Below are 21176 nucleotides of genomic sequence, written 5' to 3' on the forward strand. Positions count from 1 at the left end.
CTATCTCAAAGACAGGGAAAAAGGATATTTAACGTGTTTCTCAGGGGCTGCCCCAGTATTCATGGCTCTACACGATATAGCCGCCATATTCAATTTGGATCTTCTCACACCCTTCCCCACAACAACAGTGAACATGACCAAGGAGCTCAGACTAAAGAGCTACAGAGAGGCTCAGAACCAGCAGCTGGGTCCCATGAAGAGAGTCAGTACCATGACCTGGGGGCATGGCCAGGCTCCAGCATCACACAGGACACGGTGCAGGGAAGCCTCCACCTTGGCAAAGCCGTGGATCAAGGTGCTCATGGACACGTCCTCAGAGAGTGCAATGAAGAACTTGGTAGTCAGTGGCTCCTAGCATGATATGAGTGGGTAGCATTTATTGAGCATTTAATCCACATCCAGCACTGTCATATGATACTTTGTGGCTACCACCTCTCTACTGATAAATAGGGCTTGCATATACTGGGGACCTCTCATCCTCACAGAACCCTATGAGTGATGAAGTGATCCTGCTATTATTCTGCTCCCCATTTTTGAGATAAGGCAACTGAAATACAGAGAAGTTAAGTAACCTACCCAAATACACACAACCAGCGAGGGGCAGAGTGACATCGTTAGTGTCCAGAGACTGCACTGTTCAGCAGCATGGCATATGAAGAGCATGAACAATATAAGAGAGGATCAGCACGGCCTGGGAGATGAGAAAGCTCAGACTGGATCTCATTGAAACCACCTCCCTGGCTATGAATTTATGTCACTTCTTTAGTGGGCTGAAACTAGAGATGCAAGAAAACTATATAGAACTCAGTTATCGCCATGCATATATTTGTGTTTGGGCTAATAATTACATCCACTAAATCTCTCTGAAATCCTCATAAGGTCTTTCCCATTATTGGGAACACGAAGACCCAGTGAACAGGGTGCACGAGACCATGGCAGCCAGGATTCTGGGGACCAGAAGGGCAGACCAAACAATCACATCACCCCATGACATTTTAACAAGTCGAACAACTCTGAGTGTGCCCCTGTTTCATATGCTGACATACAATCACAGGCACACATTAGCATGAATCACATGTGTGTATAACGGCCGTATGCCAGTGAGCAAGGACACACACGCAGGTCAAATGTCCATATCTTCCATCTATTCACTGTAAGACCCGGAGCAATGTTTTAATTCTCTCTGAAGCTCAGGTCTCTCCTCTGTGAAAGAATACATCTCTCACAGGGTTACTGTATGAAATGTGTCTGAAATCTCTGTATAAATCAGAAAACTTGAAAGGAGAGGGGCAAGATGGTGGAGAAGTAAGGAGCTCCGTACTTGCACTCGCGCCCATACATCACACAGAAAAAATCTGAAGCCATTGGAAACCTTACAAAACCTGAGAGATTGGGAGAAAAAGGATGCCGAATCCACTGAGAGAGCCTTCTAACGTGAGTGCGAACNGGGGGAGAAGAAGGGCGGAATTGGTGGGGGAAAGGGAGAGAGGCAAACCATGAGAGACTCTTGAATGCTGACAAAAACTGAGGACTGATGGATGTGGGGGGGAGGAGGGATGGGCATGGAGGAGGGCACTTGTGGGGATGAGCACTGACTGTTATGTGGAAACTAATTTGACAATAAACTCTTAGAAAAATAAATAAATAAAAGGAAAACAAAGAAAACTTGATTTAAGTACATGAATTATTGTACGTATATGTATCTAAGTATAACATACATACTTTTGCTGACCTACTTGACATTTTTTTTAAATGTTTATTTATTTTTGGAGAGAGTGTGAGTGGGAAAGGGGCAGGGGAGGGGGACAGAAGATCCGAAGCAGGCTCCACTCTGAAAGCAGCGAGACCAGTGTGGGGCTCGGAATCATGAACTGTGAGATCACAACCTGAGCCAAAGTCAGATGCTCAACTGACTAAGCCACTTGGGTGCCCTGACATTTCTATCTTATTACCTCTGTACAAGCCACAAGTGAGATTTCCCCATCTCTCCGTGTCTGCTCCTAGAAGCACATTCATCAGGGAATGATGTTAAGGCTTCACTTTGAAGAATGTTTGCATTATTTTTGATCCTTAAGAACGGGCGTGCTCTTTTTAAAAGGCATCAGATAATACGTTTGACATTTGGCATCAGTGAAGCGAAAATCTTCCAAAGGTCTCCTCTCCCAGGACCTGGGGACTGGATAAAGCCACATCGTTATTAAGAGTTGTCCCTCCATCCCCCTCCACTGCTGAGTTGAGTGCTACCTTCCCTGGAGGGCAGCCCATCCAGGCCCTTTCTGTAGATGACAAGCAGTGTGGGGTAGACTCGAGGGCTCAGTCCAAGATCAGGTGGTTATCCCAATGCCATAGGAAGAGCACAGAAATGAGACCCTTGAGTGCTCTCTTGGTTGCAGTGACCTTGGGCAGGTCAGATCTTCACTGATCTGTTTTCCCATCTGAAGAATGAGGAAAAGATAACATCATCCTGACAGGCCCTGGGGCTTGTGGAGAAGCGAGCATAGGCTTCCTGTTATAAATGATGACATAGTTAAGTCTCAAGAGCCAGGTGTCTGGTCAAAAAATCACGGGCTCCACATTCTCAGGGGCTTAGCAGCGGCCTGGTAGTCGCTGGGGGAGAAAATGTACAACTTCCGAGATCGCTAAAGGGAAGGGTGCTCTCACGGGCAGGAAGGGATGGGCAGCAAGACCAAGAACAGAGAGAGCATTCATGCACAGCCTCCAGTGGTGCTGGGCTGGGGAAGCCGAGACAAATACAGAGCAGAGCCACTGGGGTTCATCGCAATGGGCGATTGGGTAACCAGGTTCCTGACACCGTGCCCCAAGTGCTTATACTTCATCTATCTCTTGCCACATTCATATCACAGATTGGGGGGGACAGGAGAGAAGGGAGAGAAGGCCCCCTTGACAATCCATTTCCCTTCCTGGACTGGATGAGAGATCAAGTCCAGCCAGGAAGCTGCAGCATAGCCAGGAGGCCCCATGCCTGTCTATATGAGGTGTGACCAGTCGACAGCCATGGGCCTTGATTGGGGGATCTTCGAAAGACAAGATGACCAGGGGATGGTCAGAAATCTGGCCCTTCCCACACAAGCTCCCACAGGACTGGTGGGCCCGTCCTGCCCACAGACATCCAGAGCAGCCACATCCCCCACGCCTTCCTTGGGTCTCAGCAGAGTAGAAACACATCCGCAGGGAAACTTTCCAGAGGTTATCAGGAGTGACCCAGAGAGAGGGGCCGAGCGCAGTAAACACAAGTGCCTTTGCAGCTGGGTGCCTGGGCCCTTCCCCGGGGGCCACTTGGCAGGGGAGGTGGTGCTGGCTCTTACTGGGGTAATGTGAGCCACTTTGCCCAGCCTAGGGGAGCCAGAGAGAGGTGGGGCCAGGCAGGAAGTGGGAACCCTGTGACTCTCCAAGTCCAGTGTGCCATTGTGCTGGGGGGACTCACAGGGGTCTGGAAAGGGCTTCAGCCTCTAAAGAAACAAGAGACCCCCTCACCGAGAAGTCTTCGAGGAAGACCAGACGGCTGTGGTTAGACGCCTATCCTGTCCTGTGAGGTGGGTACCTGTTGAAAGGGGGAAGGATCTAGAGGCTGCCCAGGAGCTTTCAGCGGCTGAACTGGAAGATTCTCTGGCACTGCCACACAGCTTGCGGGGCTCCTTCACCACTGCTGGCCTGGCTGGGCCAGGATGCCTTGCCCAGAAAAGGCTGCCTAGTGTGCAGGTGCCCCTGGCCCCCATGAACAGGTACTGGGTTGATGGGTATGTCTGTGTGTTTCTGTGTAAGAATGGGCAGGATCAGTATTGAAAGCAAGTCCCCACAGTCTGGTGCTACAGAAGTGGCCTAAAAGCCGCCATGCAGCAACATGCTGTCCGAACCAAATTTAGGGTGTAATTGTCTGACAAGTGCGTATATGAATATATGGGGAGCATGAGACAGATTATTTGTTTTTTTTTTTAATATTTTTTATTTATTTCTAGGAGAGAGAGACAGCGTGAGCAGGGGAGGGTCAGAGAGAGAGGGAGACACAGACTCTGAAATAGGCTCCAGGCTCTGAGCTGGCAGTTAGCACAGAGCCCGACACGGGGCCCGAACCCACGAACCGCGAGATCATGACCTAAGCGAAAGTCGGAAAGTCGGACGCTTAACCGACTAAGCCACCCAGGTGCTCCGAGACAGATTACTTGATATGAAGTCTGTGATTAAGGAATTCAAAGGCTTGTGATTTTCCCACCCACTAAGCATGTTGAAGACAAAAGCTATGGTAACTGGATAGACTCAGAAGATCAGCTGCCCCATTACAAGCTGTGTGACCCCAGACAAATTCCTTAGCTTCTCTGAGCCTCAGAATGCTCAACAGCAAATGAGTAAAATATGTATAATAATGATGCGTCTTTCACTGGACTATTGGAAAATGAAATGAGGTCATGCCTGTGAATATCACTGCAACTATTTTTGCTCCCCCCACCCCAATTACCTAGCTGTATAAACTTGAACAAGTAATTACTACTCTCTGGGGCTATGCTTCCTAGGAAATGAAGAGACGAGACTGGGTTTCTAAGAGTCCTCCTCAGCTTTAATATTCTCTGCCATGACCCAAAAGAATGATTGGCTTTTTGCCATTGTATTAAGCACCCACCTTGAAAAGGTTCCCCGTTCCAAATGTGGCCACACCCTCCCCATCCTCCCTTTCCTCTTAAGAAGATCTGCAATTTTCCTGGAGAGTTAGCACAGCTGTATTCATCGCAGCAAGAGCTGTGACGTCCAGGCGTCAAGGAGCAATTGGGGGCTTTGGCCTGGCACCTTTCCTACTTCCAAGAAGGAAGGCTCAACAGCTTTCCTACTTCCTACTCACCTGCCCTAACTAGGAATAACTAGAGGTGGAAACCAGCAAACCTATACTTGTGTAACAGATCTGTTACTTACCGGCTGGGAGACCCTGGGATCTTACCTTACTTCTCTGAGGCTGTTTCCCCGAGAACCTCTGGAGCAGTTATCTCATGGGGATGTTCCAAGGATTGGATGAAATCATGTGAATAATGTGTCTAGAGTGAGTAGCGGTGGCTGTATGTGTTGTTGTCTATCATAAAGTAGTATTTCCCACTAAGCGTTAAATTTTCATGATCCCTATTGTTAGTGATCATAATGGGGAGTGATGTCAGTAGTCTCAATCTCCTTCATCCACACAGAGGGGCCAGAGCCAGCAGCCCAGTCAGCTATCAGCTTTCTGCAGCCCTGAATTTGGATATCAGATAGAAATAAAACCCTTAGCATTATCATCCCTCTGGAGCCACTATTCATTAATAACTTTGGCTCCTCTGTGGGAGTGGAAAGCTAAGGCTGGACATTCTCAGTTTTGTCCCCAGAGAGAGGGCCCTGGCTCTGCAAGTTACTCCAGGCATCCCCTGTAGGAAGGACCAGTGGTGGCATCAGGCCTCTGTGTCTGGGGACTGAGGTAGTGAATAAGATTCTATTCATGAGCTAGTTAAAAACCTCAGCATGCAGTTGAGTCCAGAATGGGCACAAAGGGGTGTTAAGAGAATGCCACCTAATGTGAAATAGGAACCCCTCCCTGGGTTGCAGAGACACGTTCCAGAGCCCTGGAGACCCAGAGCACCAGCATTCCAAGGTGCTCAACAGATGAGATACCGAGTTCATTCCCACCTCATTTATGCTCAGGAACAGCAAGTGCAGAGGAAACAAGATGCAGAATCCTTCCCTCTTTTCATGTGCCCCATCCTGGCTTCTCGGAAATCTCCAGGGTCAATAAACTCACTGACAAAGAGATTGAGAAAGGAAATTTTCCACATACATAAAATGTGAGGCCAAGATGATCCAGATCCCCCTTGATTCTTTTTTTTTTTTTTTTTTTTTTTTTTTTTTTTGTTTATTTCTGAGAGAGAGAGACAGCGTGAGCAGGGGAGGGTCAGAGAGAGAGGGAGACACAGAATCTGAAGCAGACTCCAGACTCTGAGCTGGCTGTCAGCACAGAACCCGACGCGGGGCTTGAACCCACGAACTGTGAGATCATGACCTGAGCCGAAGTCGGACGCTTAACCGACTGAGCCACCCAGGTGCCCCTCCCCCTTGATTCTTTAATCTGCAGCTACCCTGCATTGAGAGCTTTGTATGAGAACATTTTGAATATATTGAATATATCTTATTTTCAGACCGTCAACAATCCCACCAGGTGAGTGCTATTGTCAGTCCTACTTTATAGATGAGGAAATTGAGGTGAATAATGTAAAATAACTTGCCCAAGATCACACAAGCTACTAAGTGATGGAGCCACGATTTGGACCCAGGACCTAATTCATAATCACTAGCAGAATTCCCCAGGGAATGGATGAAAGCACCAGAACAGGGTAACAGTGATTTCCTAAACATGACCTCGGTTCCCCCAACCTTTTAGGGAAAGCCTGTTGAACATCTGTTATGAGTCGGATGTTCTCACATTTATTTTCCACACAACACCACCTATGAGGTTGATCTTTTCTCTGCTTTATGGAGGAAACTGAGGCCCATAGAGGAAAGATGGCTCCCCAGTTCACATTGCCTACAAATAGTGGAGTTGTGCCTGGCATCTTGCTCTTGGGGCTCTGAGGCTGGTGTTCTCTCTCCCGATTCTGCAATGGTTTGACCAGTCAGCTTCCTAGTATTGGTTGTTTTCTCTCTCTCTTCCAGGGAGGATTCACCATGTGTTCTGAGACGGGCTCCAGGTGCTCAGGCATGCTGCTCTTGGCCTTGGCCATCATGGCCATCATCACCAACCTCCTACTATACTTTCCCAATGGGCAGGTGCTGGAGCTTGCCAAGATTACAGATTTGGTATGGATTTTCCCACGGCTTTTTTGGAGTTGGACTCTTGGTAAGAATGCATTTAGCTACCTTGCTTCCTCCAAGTCACAAAGCAATCATCTCATCTTGGGTCCACCTTCCCTGGGCCCCCAGCACATGGCTGTCTCCTTCTCTACCTCACAATACATGATACATAAACACTTGGCACTTGGTACTGCGAGCATCTATTTATGTGCTCCTCCACTGGGCTATGATTTCCTCAAGAATACAACCCAAGTCTCATTCACCTTTGCTCTCTAAGTGCCTATCTAGCAAAGTGCTGGCTTAGACCAGAGCTTAATGTGTGCTTGTTAATTACATGAGGAGGTACACTATAAAAAGCATAATAACCAAGTATCTGTCAGGTTCATCAGGTTTCAAGATGACCATCTTGAAAATTGTGTACCACACATCAAGGCTTCCCCAGGCAAAATTATGGGGGTTGGCAAACTTTTCCTATAAAAGGCTGGATAGCAAATACTTCCAGCTTTGCGGGCCCTGTGGTCTCTTGTTTCAACTACTCAACGCTGCCACCAAAGGGCAAAAGCAGCCACAGACAATACATAGACAAATGGATGTAGTCATTGTTCCAATAAAACTTTATTTATAAACACAGGCAATCTGCTGGCTTTAACCCACATGTTGTAGTTCGTTGCCTCCTGAGACACTGACTGTTTTCCTTTCTTTCCACCTTTGTTTTCATTCAGCTCCTCCTCTCCCAGGTATCCAGTGTTCCCTTATGAAAAGATCATTTGTTTATGGAGACCCAATGCCAGACACTGAGTAGGTGCTCAGCAAATGGATGGATACATGCAAGGGGCATAAAGAACCCTCAGAAAAAGGGTTCTGTTTCTTCTCCCCACACAATAGTAGACACAGTGGTCATCTGCCCCTCCCATGATGGCAGAGGCTGGGGCTTCCTGCCCAAGAGAACACTTAAAACAGCAATACCTGGGTAAAGGTGGTCTGTGTCTCAGCCCTGAGCCCTTCCTGAGAGGCTGCGCAGACCTAGGAAGTCTGCCAGACCCTGCTCAAATCACATGTCTACCCCTGAGCTGCTGTGCAGACCTCCCTGAGCTTCCATTTCAGCGTGGAGAACATTAAATGAGAACATATACAGAGCACCCTGCACATACCTGGCCGCCTGCAAAATGCAATCTGTTCTCTTTCCTGGTTCAGATTACCAGCTCCTCTGCCTCCTGCAAGGACCGTTCAGGCGCCTTCTCCAGCCTCGCCCCCACCTTGCCTACTCCTGCAGGACGGGCTTACATGGGAAAGTCCCACCATCAAGCAAATGCTGAACTCCCCTTGGCCTCCGCTCTCTTCATCTGTAGGATATGTGGCACCCAGCTTCTCTCAAGATGAAATGAGCAAATGCAGGACTGTTGAAGGGAGTCAAATGAAGCAGCTTGAGGATATTTCGTTTCCCTGATAGAATCTCAGAAGGTTTATAGAATGACCCAAAGGGAAAACATTTCACGGTCCTCAGGAAAGCAAGTGGAGCCTGACTCACTTCCTCTTTCTCCTCTTTTGTTCTTTTTCTTTCCCTTTTTTCTTCCTTTTTGTTTTTTTCTTCTTCTTTCCTTGTTCAGTCAGTCTTTGGTGTCCATTCTGGGCCTTCACATGTGCCAGCTCTACGGCAAACTAAGGCAGTGACTATGGGTTTGGAAAGAGGAGGGCACACTGGAGCCATATTGAAAGGTTGAGCTGGCAGGGCCTGAAGACTGATGGCGGTGAGGGGAGGGAGCAGACCAGATTGGTTCCAGCATTATGGCCCGGGCACCTGGGGAGCTGGTGGTGGCATTCTCCCAGGCAGGTACCTCAGGGTGGAGGCCAGGAGGGAGGCAGAGTTTCCACATCCCCCTGAGGGATCAGAGGAAGCTTGGCTAGGACTGGAGGCCAGGAGAGAGGCAAGATGGAGATCCCCTGTGGAGAGGTGACGTGGAGCCCCAGGGGCAGAGGGTATATCCAAGGCTCGTAGCAGAATGAGAGAAGAAAGGAACCCTGGTCAGAGCCCCAGAGGAATAAGAGGAAAGAAAGTGCGAGGAGAGTGGCAGACAACAGCTAGGAAGTCTCAGGTGAAGCAGCAAAGGGGAAAGTGAGAAGAGCTGAGCAGGAGAATATTTCCAGGAGTGAGGAATCCCGTGTCCACCACAGCAGAAGGGACAAGAGCCGGGCCCGGGGAGGCATCTGCTGCACAAGAAGCCCGGAGAAGCCCTGGGGCTGGCGGGGAAATCCAGACTGCAGGGGGCAGAGGAGTGAGTGCAGGTGGGGAGCTGGGCTCTGAAAGTGGAAGAAAGAAGGCTGAGCTTGCCTTCCTGATGCAAGGAAGGCCAGAACAAGATCTCAAAAGCCACACGGGACACCGCGGGCACTAAGAAGCACAGAACCATTTACCTAGCATCACAACACTAGTAGACACAGTAGATCTACCAGAATTCATGGTTTCTCTTCCTTAACAATTGTAACGGGCATTTGCACAAAGGCTTATACATATTATTCCATTGACTTCCCACAGCAACATTGCCAAGTGGGAATCATCTCCTCCGACGGGTAAAGAAATGGGGCCCCCAGGCAGATTAAGTCATGTGACCACAGCCACACAATGGGCACAGGGCAGAAATGGGGCTTCACCACCCGTCTGAGTCCAATGCCCGTCATCTCTCCATTTCTCCACCATCTGGTGCATTCGTGCACACGCAGCCCAGGAGCAGAAAAAGATGGCATGTGTGAATCTGTGCCGGCAGAGGTCCTGCTCCACACCACGTCCCAGTGAACAGGAGGCCACGGAGGTACTGACGGGGGGCTGCAGGCAGTGCTGCTTTTCAGATGAGACAGAAAACCAGGGCCATTTGAGTCACCACCAGCCCGGCATCCCCCACCCCGCCAGGTAGACAGCCATTCGGGGGCTGAGTTCCTTCCATTGTCAGTTACAGCCATGGGGTGTAAAGACACGCCCAACACGTGAGGGATGTGCCCTCTCGAGAAGGACATCCCCACTGCCTCCCCGTATTGTTGCTGGAGGGCAGCCTCGTGGCGTCAGCGAGGTTGTTGTCTCGGAAGCCAACACCAAAAATGAAATCTCTGTTTTCATGGAGCCACAGGCCAACGCAGAACCGACAGACTTCTGTGGTTAAAAAAAAATGGGCAACTGGGACCAGCATCCCATGAACCGTGTACGCCGGGGACTGAGAAACAGAGCCCCCCCTTTTCTTTTCATGCAGCTAATGGGTTTTTTTTCTCAGAATTATTATTTGCAGACTTGGCAAGACTTTTAGGAAGGACAGCTTAAGTCTAGTTAGTGGTGTGGTTTGGGGGTCACTCAGGCGCCTGATGAGGAGTAAGGGTCTGCCCGACACCGCAGAGATGGTTCAAAGCTCCTTCAGAACAAGGGAGATGGACAAATGGGCAAATAATTCAGCCCAATGGGGTGAGTCCCTGCTACTATGGCGCTTGGGGTCTCCAGNTCTGGGACCAGCATCCCATGAACCGTGTATGCCGGGGACTGAGAAACAGAGCCCCCCTTTTCTTTTCATGCAGCTAATGGGTTTTTTTTCTCAGAACTATTATTTGCAGACTTGGCAAGACTTTTAGGAAGGACAGCTTAAGTCTAGTTAGTGGTGTGGTTTGGGGGTCACTCAGGCGCCTGATGAGGAGTAAGGGTCTGCCCGACACCGCAGAGATGGTTCAAAGCTCCTTCAGAACAAGGGAGATGGACAAATGGGCAAATAATTCAGCCCAATGGGGTGAGTCCCTGCTACTATGGCGCTTGGGGTCTCCAGAAGAGGAAATAATTAACTCTACCTTGGGGAACAAAGAGGGTCATCCGAGAGAAGAAGGTGTCTGAGCTGTACAGTACAGAATTAGTAGGTGTTTGCCAGCCAGAGAGGGAGGAGGCCGTTCCAGACAACTGGTGCTGGAATGCAGACCCAGGCCGAATTCTGCACCACCTTGTGCACCATGCTGACGAGCAGCTTCTTACCCTTGAGGACTTCACCCACAAGCATTTATTGAGCACCACTATGTGCCAGCATTGTTCCACGCATGAGGGACACAGCAGGGAAAAAAAGCCAATAAAATTCCTGCTTTCTCAGCCCTTAGTGGGGAAAAAAAAAGACCATGAATAACCAACTGTATACTATAATTTCGGGTGGACAGTGCTAGGGAGGAAATAGAGTATAGAACAGATAGCAAAATACCTCCTGAGGAGGTGGCCTTTAAGCAGCCACTTGAATGAAGTGGAGAATGAGCCATGTGGATATTCAGGGGAACAGCAGCCCAAGCAGAGGGAATGGCACAGTCAAAGGCCTGGAACTGGGAATGTGCTTGATAGTTCCAGAATCAGCAAGAAAACCCGTGTGGCTAGAGCCAGCTCAAAAAGGTTTAGGAGAGAGGGGAGGAAACGAGGTCAGAGAGAGAAGTAAGTAGTCACTAGAACTTGAAAGCAGGGGAGAAGCATGCCCAGGTGCCATCGAACTATGACGATCTTGACCTCAAGCCATCAGTGCACTCTGCCCTCCCCCCCCCCACCTTGGAGCCTGGCCTGCTCTATGTACCAAGCTGTGCTCCCTCGAAGGGGCTTAGTTAGAGAGACTCTTAGCACCCACATCCTCCAAAGTGATTCCCACAGTTCTCTTTTGTCAGCCCCAAACCTGTGTCCTCACCACAATCTCCAGATGGTCCTGGGACTCAAGGAACTATGTGTCTCCTAAGGGCCCAACAGATGAACAGAAGTAATTCCTAATGCCAGAAGGTTCATCAGAGCTACGAAAAGAAACGTAAAAGAGGGAGAGTGTTATACCATCTTCTTATATCCAAGTATACAGGAAACCAAAACCCAAAGCTGCCCACGTCCATTCTCCCAGGGCAGCCAGGGAGGGTGGCCAACTCTTCCCACCTGGAAGGTTCTCATCAGCTCTAGATCCTAGCACTGAGTTACCCAAAGATGATTCTGAAAATCTGAGATTTTTGTGAAAATACTTCATTTAAAGAAACATGTTCATTGAATTAATGGGAAGAACACATCCCCATTATACTAGTCAAGCTTTTCCTCAAATTTTCAATATATTTTATTCATGCAGTAAAACAGTGCAGGGCACACACAGCCATTCGGTCATTTGCATGAGGTCTGCAGGAAGTACCAGCAATTCTGATCTTTGAGTAGCTTTCTCCTCCGGGCTTAAGAATTCAGCTATATAACCTGATTTATATCCTTGTTGGGAGGAAAGAAAATAAGGTAGAAAGCCAGGAGGGGCAAGGGAAAAAATGAGGGAGTAGGCCCTTAATAACTCTCTTCCTCCCTCTCTCACCTTGTCAACCCCCAGAGCAGGAAAAGGCTCCTACAGCAAACTTTCCTATCCAAAGAAAAAAATATATACTCTATTTAAGGCACTTGGAACTGAATCTTTGAACTGGAAAGAATCTTAGAGGTGAATATTTTAATCCCTCTTGTTTTATAGATTAAAAATTAAACCACGGGAGAGGTTAATCTAGATCTAGCCCATAGAGTTAGGGTGTGGCACAGCAAGGTATAGAATGCAGGTGTCTGGGCTCAAAGGATGCCCAAGACAGATGACAGTGACAGCTCAGAGCAACAGTGCCTTTGCTGGAGTTCATTCTGGACAAGGTCTGATATGCAGCATTACAGATCAGGACCCTCATCTCACCTGGGCACAAAGTGAAACTTCTCAGGAACCAAGAACAATAATACTAACCAAACTCACCAAAGCTTGACTGACAAATCAGAATGTCAGTGTATGTATCCCAAGGGGAAATACTCCTGCCAGGAAAGTGGTTGGGGGGTGGCGGTGGGGGAGAGGTCAAGCCTTCTCTCCCATCTCCGTGGAAGTGGCACACAGGGTGGCGGGAGTCACACAGAGCTGGGTTTGAAACCATGCTCTCTGGCAGGCCAGCAGTGAGATCCTAGGAAGGCACTTCATCTCTCTATGTCTCAGTTTCTCCCACTGGAAAATGGGGGCATCGGCAGTCGCCACCTCCTGTGGCTGTGATGAGCACTGTAGGAGATCACAGAGGGCACCCAGTCCTGAGCCCAGCTCGCAGCTCTGCTCATTCAACACCAGCTGTAAGAGAACCGGAGGAAGGGGCTGTTGGACCACCTCTGTACCTAGTGTTATGCAGTTGTGATGGTCAGATACATTTCCACTAAAGATGGAGGGCTGATCATTAGGCAGACTCAGCACACTTTTCTCCAGCACGGTGAACACACACTGCCCAATCCTAAAACTGGGATTCTCCTTTTACTAGATCTGCCCTGGCCCTCACTCATCAAGGCTTCATAACTAGCAGGCAGTTGGCCCAAGTTTGTTTGCTTAGTGTCTGTCTGTCTGTCTGGCTTCACAGTGACCTGGAGACCTTCAGGAGGGGTCTGTATCCCTGCCCCACATTCTCCTTAGTCCCCACCACTCTGTATTATAATATTCCAAGACACATTTTCTTTTTTAAAAAAATTAAAAAAAAAATTTTTTTTAATGTGTATTTTTTGAGAGAGACAGAACTAGTGGGGGAGGGGCGGAGAGAGAGACACACACACACAATGCAAATCAGGCTCCAGGCTCTGAGCTGGCAGCACTCTGTGTGGCAAGAAGCAGAATGTGGTGTGCTCAGCACCACACCACCTACTGGCAGGCCTGAGGGCGAGCTGCCTGGCAGAGGTCACAGAAAACTATACAGGGGAGATGTATAGTTTTCCCACAGCTGTTATAACAAAGTACCACAAACCCAGTGGCTTAACCTAAAACATCAGAAACTTATTCTCACACTGTTCTGGAGGCTAGAAGCCCTCAGTGTTTGACTTTGGCCCAGGTCGTGATCTCATAGTTCATGAGTTTGAGCCCTGCATCAGGCTCTCTGCTGTCAGCATGGATCCTCTGTTCCCCTTCTCTCTCTGCCCCTCCCCTGCTTATGCTCTCTCTCTAAAAAAAAAAAGAAAAAAAAGAAAGAAAATACTCCAACATAATCATATCTTATGTCATATAAGGTAATATTCACAAGTCTTGGGATTAAGAAGTAAACATATCTTTGAGGGCCCATTTGCTTAGCCTACCACAGGAGGTAACATTTGAACTGACTCTTTAAGGGTGAGTAGGAGTTTACCTCATGACAAAAGGTGAAGAGCATATTCCAAGGCCCAGAGGCAGGAAAGTTCTGGCCCCACCCCAGGAACCCATCAGCTAGTGCACTGGGAGGTCTTGATGATGGAGAGGTGAGGCGCTGGAGGCAGGGCAAACCAGGCTATGAAGGTCTCATATACAACGTTCAGGGCCTGTGTTGTATCCTACATGTGATGAAAAACCATTACACATCTTTTTAAGGGAGAGAGATAGAGACAAGTGGGGGTGGGGCAGAGCGAGAGAAAGACAGAACTCCAAGCAGGCTCCATGCCATCAGCACAGAGCCTGACATGGTGCTTGAACCCACAGACCTCAAGATCATGATTTGAGCCAAAGTCAAGAGTTGGATGCTCAACCAACTGAGCCGTGCAGGCGCCCCAAACCATTAGACATTTTTTAAGTAGCTTGAGACACAGTCAAAACCTTGATCCCAAGAGCACATTGTACACACTGTATGTTAGCTAACTTGACAATAAATTATATTTAAAAAACAAACAACTTTGTTCCAAAAAGATAACATTCGTTTGATTCCAAGAGCATTTTCTTTGCCACAGGTTATGGTGCCGGCACTAATGCTGTTGAGAGGCGGTGGAGGAGTTTGCTGTGCTCGCAGATGTGGGGTGAGTGCTGCAGGCTCAATGGAATGGNCTGTGTGATTTCTCTCTGTTTTGAAGGAAAGTCTATTGACCAATGTCTAGTACTCCTAATACCTCCCTTTTAAAGCACAGTGATATTGTGCAGGGCTCTAGCCAACAGAGCTGGGAGCTGCTGTATGAAATCCCAGGACAAACGAGCCTGGAGAGAGGGTGCATAGAAAACCATTCATAATGGACACAATGTCCACCAGCTCTGGTAGACCAGCCTGCCGGGGTTTGTTGGCTGTTTCTATCTCTTGTCTGTGAGAAAGTCTAGGACCTTCCCATCCTTTGGCTTTCTTATTTCCCCAGTAGCTGATGGAGTAACACATCATAGAACTGAGATTCAAGCAAGAAAGGACATTGGAGATCTTTCTCCCAAAAACACTTACAAAGGTACGCTTGTAGGGTGGCCCCGTGAAGAACAGAGGCTGACACTCTAAGTTCATCCACTATACACTTATTTCCCGTTCCTGATTCATGGCCCTCTCACACCACTGCTCTTTGTCCTACTCAGCACCACTAGAAGAAAATGGTGGGAATGTCACTATCAGTTTTGCAAACTTTTCCATTTGACAACTAGGAAAGGGAAAGCCCAAAGAGGCTGAACAGGCTGCTCAGATTTGCATGGCTTTAATCTTAGATCCAGAAAGTATGTTTAGGATTTTTTATCCAGCCTCAGGGAAAGTGTTAAGTTCCATTCTTCAGCACCAGGTCTGGATCTTATCACCCAGTTGGCTCTCGAGTCACTCCAAATGAAGGCAGGACTGGCTGAGTTAGGACTTGGTCTCTGTCACCTCACTCCTGGGATCATGCTGTCTCCCACATGCAAAACTGCTTCCCAGTGTCCCTGATCACAGCCCTTAGAATTCTCATTCATTCGCCATTTCACTCATCTTTTCTGCTCCAGAGTCCCCTCTCCTATGTCTTGCAGCTGCCAGTCAGACCCTTCACGGACACTTAGCTCTGTGTTGCCTGCAGACCATCTCCAAGGGCCCCTCCAAGTCCTTCCGTTCAACCTCTGCTGTCCCCTTCCCTTAGGCCCTGTGATAGGAAAGACACAACATGGACATGTCAGGAATAAGAGCTCATGCTTTGAAGCAAACAAATCCCTCAGCTCTGCCCCCAATGCATTAATGCACTAATATGCCAGAAGGTCACCTTTCCTTGACACTGGCCTCACTGCCACACTCACCCACCCATCCAGTCAACATGTATTCATGGAGTTTGTACACACTAAAGCCCTGTGTTGGTCACTGACTCAGGCATTAGAAAAACGCATACTTATTTACTCACCCAATCATACAACAAATATTTGCTGAACACCCACCATCAGAGTGGCTAATAGCTCTCATTTAGAGAGCTGATTGACTGCATGTTCTGTAAAGGACTACGAGGCCTTGTCCAGAGTTGGTAGGGAAGATACTGAGATCGATTACTGACGTCCAGCATGAGTGCAGACGAGGAGGCCTCAACTATGTGCCAGGCAGCAGGTGGGCTACTGGCCATTCGGTGGGAATAAGTCACGTTTCCCGCTGTCAGTTTTATAGTGAATTATTTCATTCTCTAGAATTGCAACTGAGGGAGGTGAATGGAGAGAGGGCTTCTCAGCTCCGGTTCTCCTTTTTGTTTGTTTGTTTCTGTGCATTTGGTAAGCAAAACAAAAAACAACTACCCAGGCTGGCATCTTTCCAAGAGAAGATTCAGAGGGTGTTCGGTTTACCAGGAAACTCAAGGGATGCATCTTTAGAAAGCATACCACCTCCCTCCCCATTTGTGGCACTGAATTTTTGGCTCTGTTCCATTGCAGATCCTGTTCCCTGTGCTTCTGGCCATGCAGGGCACTATGGGGGCGATGTACTGTGAGGTCATTTCTTCACTGGGTCTGCTCAGCGGCCCCTTCTGTGACACAGGCAGTGGAAACTACACCTACCCTTTCAGGAATAACACCCTGGAGTGAGTAGCATTCATGGCCTTGGGTCAGTGTCCAACGTCTAAAGATGATACAGCTGATGACCACAAAGAGTGTGTGCTCTCAGTACTGGCTGCCCAGAAATGTGGCCACTTACCTCCATTCATACCCGGTGTATTGTTTCCCTCTTCCCACTTGCTCCCAAAGCAACAATAGCTAGGTGGTGGTTGACCAAGATGAGAAACCCTTGTGTGCCTATGAATTAAGCCATCCACCTACGGTGTTTACTACAATAGCTTGACTTCATTAGCCCTCATTACTAAACTCAATTGAATATGTGCCAAGGACCCGCCTAGTACTACCTAGGCACTACGGTGAGAGAAAGAACTACAAAGGAAAGGTAAGACAACTTGCCTACCTGCAAGGAGCTCACAATCAAATTGGGGAGACAATTACTGCACTTGGGGTTGCACAAATATCCTGATATGGCAGGGTCCTGTGATGCACATTTATTTTCCTAAAGGAATGCAGAAATCCAGCACCAATGATTGAGAAAGACCCTGCTTCTCTTCTCATTTCCTGCTGTCTTCCTGGCAGATCTCATCTGTCCCCCTGTCTTTCAGAACCATCCATCTATACATATAAATAATCCCACTATGTTTATCTCTAGTCTAGATCTTTCTTCCACAATCTTAACTCAAATATCTAATTACCTTCTAAAATTTCCTCTTGAGGGGCGCCTGGGTGGCTTAGTCGGTTAAGCGTCTGACTTTCGCTTAGGTCATGATCTCACGGTTCGTGGGTTCGAGCCCCGCGTCGGGCTCTGTGCTGACTGCCAGCTCAGAGCCTGGGGCCTGTTTCAGACTGTGACTCCCTCTCTCTCTGACCCTCCCCTGTTCACGCTGTCTCTCTCTCTCTTCTAGAAATAAATAAAACATTTAAAAAAAAATAAAAAATAAAATTTCCTCTTGAAAGTCTCACAGCATTTCAGTGTTAATATGTTCAAAACCTTTGATATTCCCTCCATAAATCTTAATCAGTCATTGTAGCCCATTAGATGGCACCTAGAACCTGCAAGTCATCTTTATTCTTCTCCTTTCTTACTTTCCCTGTTCAGTTCACCACTAAGTCCTGTCAATCCTTCCTCAACAGTAGATCTTGAACTGGCCACTGTTCTTCACCTAGTCTGCCATCACCCCCTTCCAAATCTTATCCAGCACCTTTTGCCTCCAACAAGTATCTCACTTCCATTTTGCCCTTCAGTCCTTTGTCATACATTTGTCAAAGGGGCTTTGTCAAATGTAAAAGTGCTGATAAGGCCATGACATTTTTATATTTAAGAAACTTGCAATCCCTTTGGGATCTCCATGGAAATGGATTCAGGTAGGGGTAAATGTAGAGAGAGAGAGACAGAGATATAATAGATAGCCCCATGAAATATGGCTTGAAAATATATTCCATTTCTCTTTGTCCAACTAGTAGTCTGATTCCAAATTTCTCTTACAATTTTTGCTTACATGCTATTTCTTCTTAAAGTTCACTGCTCTCCTCTCTGCTGTTCTTTAAGGCCAGGTGACTTATGAGGTCTCCTCCAGTTACTCTAGAACTCTCGGATCTCCCCTTTCCATGATAATGATTATGATGGAACTAAAATATATCACCTACTACACAGCAGGCACTGCCCTAACACTTTGTCTCATCTTCCCAACCATGCTATGGTGTTGATGCTATCATCAACCCCATTTCCCACTTAAGGAATCTGATATACAGAAACATTTAGGAAACTTATCTTAGTGAGGGGAACTTCTCAGTGAGGGGGGCTGGAATTAGGACCTAGATCTGCAGGACTTTGAAGCCCAAGCTCTTAACCACTCTTCAATGCCCCTGGGATCCATACACCAGTAAAATCGTGTATCACACAATTTCCCACTTTTCCACATGCTCCCTTCTGGGGCTATGTCTGTACCTACAACGCCTTGCTGAGATGTTATGCTATTAGGTGGGAAGTTGATGTGTTCCACCCCTGACCAATGGTTAATAATAACTCTACTGCCTTGATGAAGATGAGAGCAATGAAGACCCGTAAGCTTTATAAGTACCTATATTAGACTCACACTTCTACATGTTTGTAGGTAACAGCTCTCTCCCTTTACTGTCTCTCAAGTCCAGGCCAATGTTCTCCTCTGTCCTGCAGGGACAACTACTTATTCAACCAGCCCACCTGGGCCATCTGCCGGGAGCCTGAGCATATTGTCCTCTGGAATGTGGTCTTGCTTTCCATCCTTCTAGGCATCGGTGTGGTGGAAGCTGTGCTTTGCCTTAGCCAAGCTGCCAGTGGACTCTGCAACATCTTCTTGGTACATGCGTCAGGAAAAGCCAGGTGGGTGCTTCTAGAACCCAGGAATTTTCAAGTCATTTTCAGGTCAGGAACTAGGAAATGCCTTTTGAAATACAGAACTTCATTTGATACTTTGGGCTTAATTTTCTTCCAGGTGAACATAACTGGCTTATGACCTAAGAAATCACAACTGATTGACACAGGTTCAAGAAGGACTGGATTTGGTGAATATCAATCCCCAGAGTTCTGAGAAGCTGAGGAAAAAATCCCAACTTTCTTACCAAAGTAGATTTTTGTAAAAGGACAACAGTTTTAAAAACTTCATCTTGTTAGAATCAAGATTGTCATCTCCCCCAACTAAGAATGATATAACCTATCATGAGGCTGTACAATAATAGAGTAATAATAAATGATAATATAATAGTAGCTGTTTAATATATTTGTTACTATATCCCAAGTTCTGTGTTAAGCACTTTATCTACATTATTTCAGTTAATCCTATAAAACAAATGGCATAATAATGCCATCTTAAGATAAGGAAACTCAGGCTCAGAGAGGTACAGTAACTTGTCTGAAGTCATTGTATCTAAGTTTTGAATTTGAGCCTGATTTCAACATTTATATTCTACAGTGGTTCTCAGAGTTTACTGTTTAAGACATTAGTTCCATGGATTGTAACAGGTGTTATTTATTCATGAAATAAGGAGTGCGGATGATCCTGTTGTCAAATTAATTTGAGACACCTTGGATTAAACAGAGTTTAATAGGTTTCTTCACTACAGGACTTGTCAAAACCTTTACAAATCCAGTATATATTGCTAATCTCCAGGAAGAGCATAGCAAGCCCACAATTGCCTAGTCTCTGACCACAAAGCCTTTTTCTCCTGGAGCAATTTTTATAGTGCTAATGTCCTATGGAGCACATTTTGAGAAACACTGCATAACTCACGGATGAGGTAGAACCTACCTCACTTAACCCATGAGAATCCAAGAGACTTCTCCAAACCACCAGAGAGGCAGAAAAATATAGGATGAACCAGGTGATGTTCTACTCACCATTATTTCAAAAAAAAAAAAGAAGAAGAAAAGAAAAAAGGTTTTGCTGTAATATCTGGAATCAGAAGTTTTCTTTTCCACTTTCTTTACTGTCATTGCAACAAACACCTTTGAGAATTCAATTTACCATACTAGCTACCAAAGGGGCATCAGACAGGGTCTCTGCTTTATAAGCTTGCAGACTAATGGATCCTGCACAGTTGATTGCTTCCGCAGTAGATACCCACAACCCCTGTTAGCTCAAATGGCACCTTTGCACAAATTAGAAAAAAAGGCAGAGGCTACAGCTTGGCAATGGCAAATTTAAATAGGCACCTTCTCGTCCAGGTTGATGCAGCCTATACAGGTTAAATATCAGCCCCCCCAATTCATGTTTAACAGAAACCTCAGAATATGATCTTATTTGTAAATAGTGTCTTTGTAGATGTAATCAGTTGAGAAGTGGTCATACTGGTGCTAGGAATTTACCCAAGGGATACAGGAGTGCTGATGCATAGGGGCACATGTACCCCAATGTTCATAGCAGCACTCTCACCAATAGCCAAATCATGGAAAGAACCTAAATGTCCGTTGACTGACGAATGGATCAAGAAGATGTGGTTTATCTATGCAATGGAATACTATATGGCAATGAGAAAGAATGAAATCTGGCCATTTGTAGCAACATGGATGGAATTCGAGGGTGTTATGCTGAGGGAAATGAGTCAGGCAGAGAAAGACAGATACCATATGTTTTCACCCATATGTGGAACAAGAGAAACTTAACAAAGGACCATAGGGAAGGGGAAGGGGAAAAAAATAGGTAAAGAGGGGGAGGGAGGTAAACCATAGGAGACTCTTAAATACTTAGAACAAACTGAAGGTTGATGGGACATGGGGGAGAGGAGGGAATGGGTGATGGGCATGGAGGAGGGCACTTGTGGGGATGAGCACTGGGTGTTATATGGAAACCAACTTGACAATAAACTATATTTAAAAAAAGCTATCCATGGAATAGTGACATATATTATATATAATATAAAAATATAAAAAAATATATATTATGTATAATATATATCAGCTTTTATATCTTGATCTATATCTATATATCTATTCTCAGAGAACAGAATAAATTAAAGTGGTCTACTGGGGGGGGGAAAAAAAGAAGCAGTCATACTGGGCTAGGGTGGACCGTAACCCTAAATCCAACATGAACAGTGTCCTTATAAGAAAAGAAGCACACACAGAGAGAAGAAGGCCACGTGAAGATGGAAGCAGAGATCAAAGTGAGG

General features: G+C 46.8%; 1 protein-coding gene across 1 annotated transcript; it reads left to right on the plus strand.

The window, feature by feature from the left end:
• Positions 1-6179: 6179 nt before the first annotated feature.
• LOC144245167 (transmembrane 4 L6 family member 1-like) lies at positions 6180-19007 on the plus strand. The gene is given in 7 exon segments (XM_077780604.1): positions 6180-6187; positions 6682-6837; positions 6839-6865; positions 14519-14584; positions 16410-16555; positions 18706-18891; positions 19004-19007. Coding segments are annotated over 6 exon segments (573 nt in total). The 5' UTR covers positions 6180-6187; positions 6682-6693.
• The last annotated feature ends 2169 nt before the right edge of the window (positions 19008-21176 follow it).

Source organism: Crocuta crocuta, unplaced genomic scaffold (genome assembly GCF_008692635.1).
Source record: "Crocuta crocuta isolate KB4526 unplaced genomic scaffold, BGI_CrCroc_1.0 scaffold78, whole genome shotgun sequence".
Classification (NCBI taxonomy): Eukaryota; Metazoa; Chordata; class Mammalia; order Carnivora; family Hyaenidae; genus Crocuta; species Crocuta crocuta.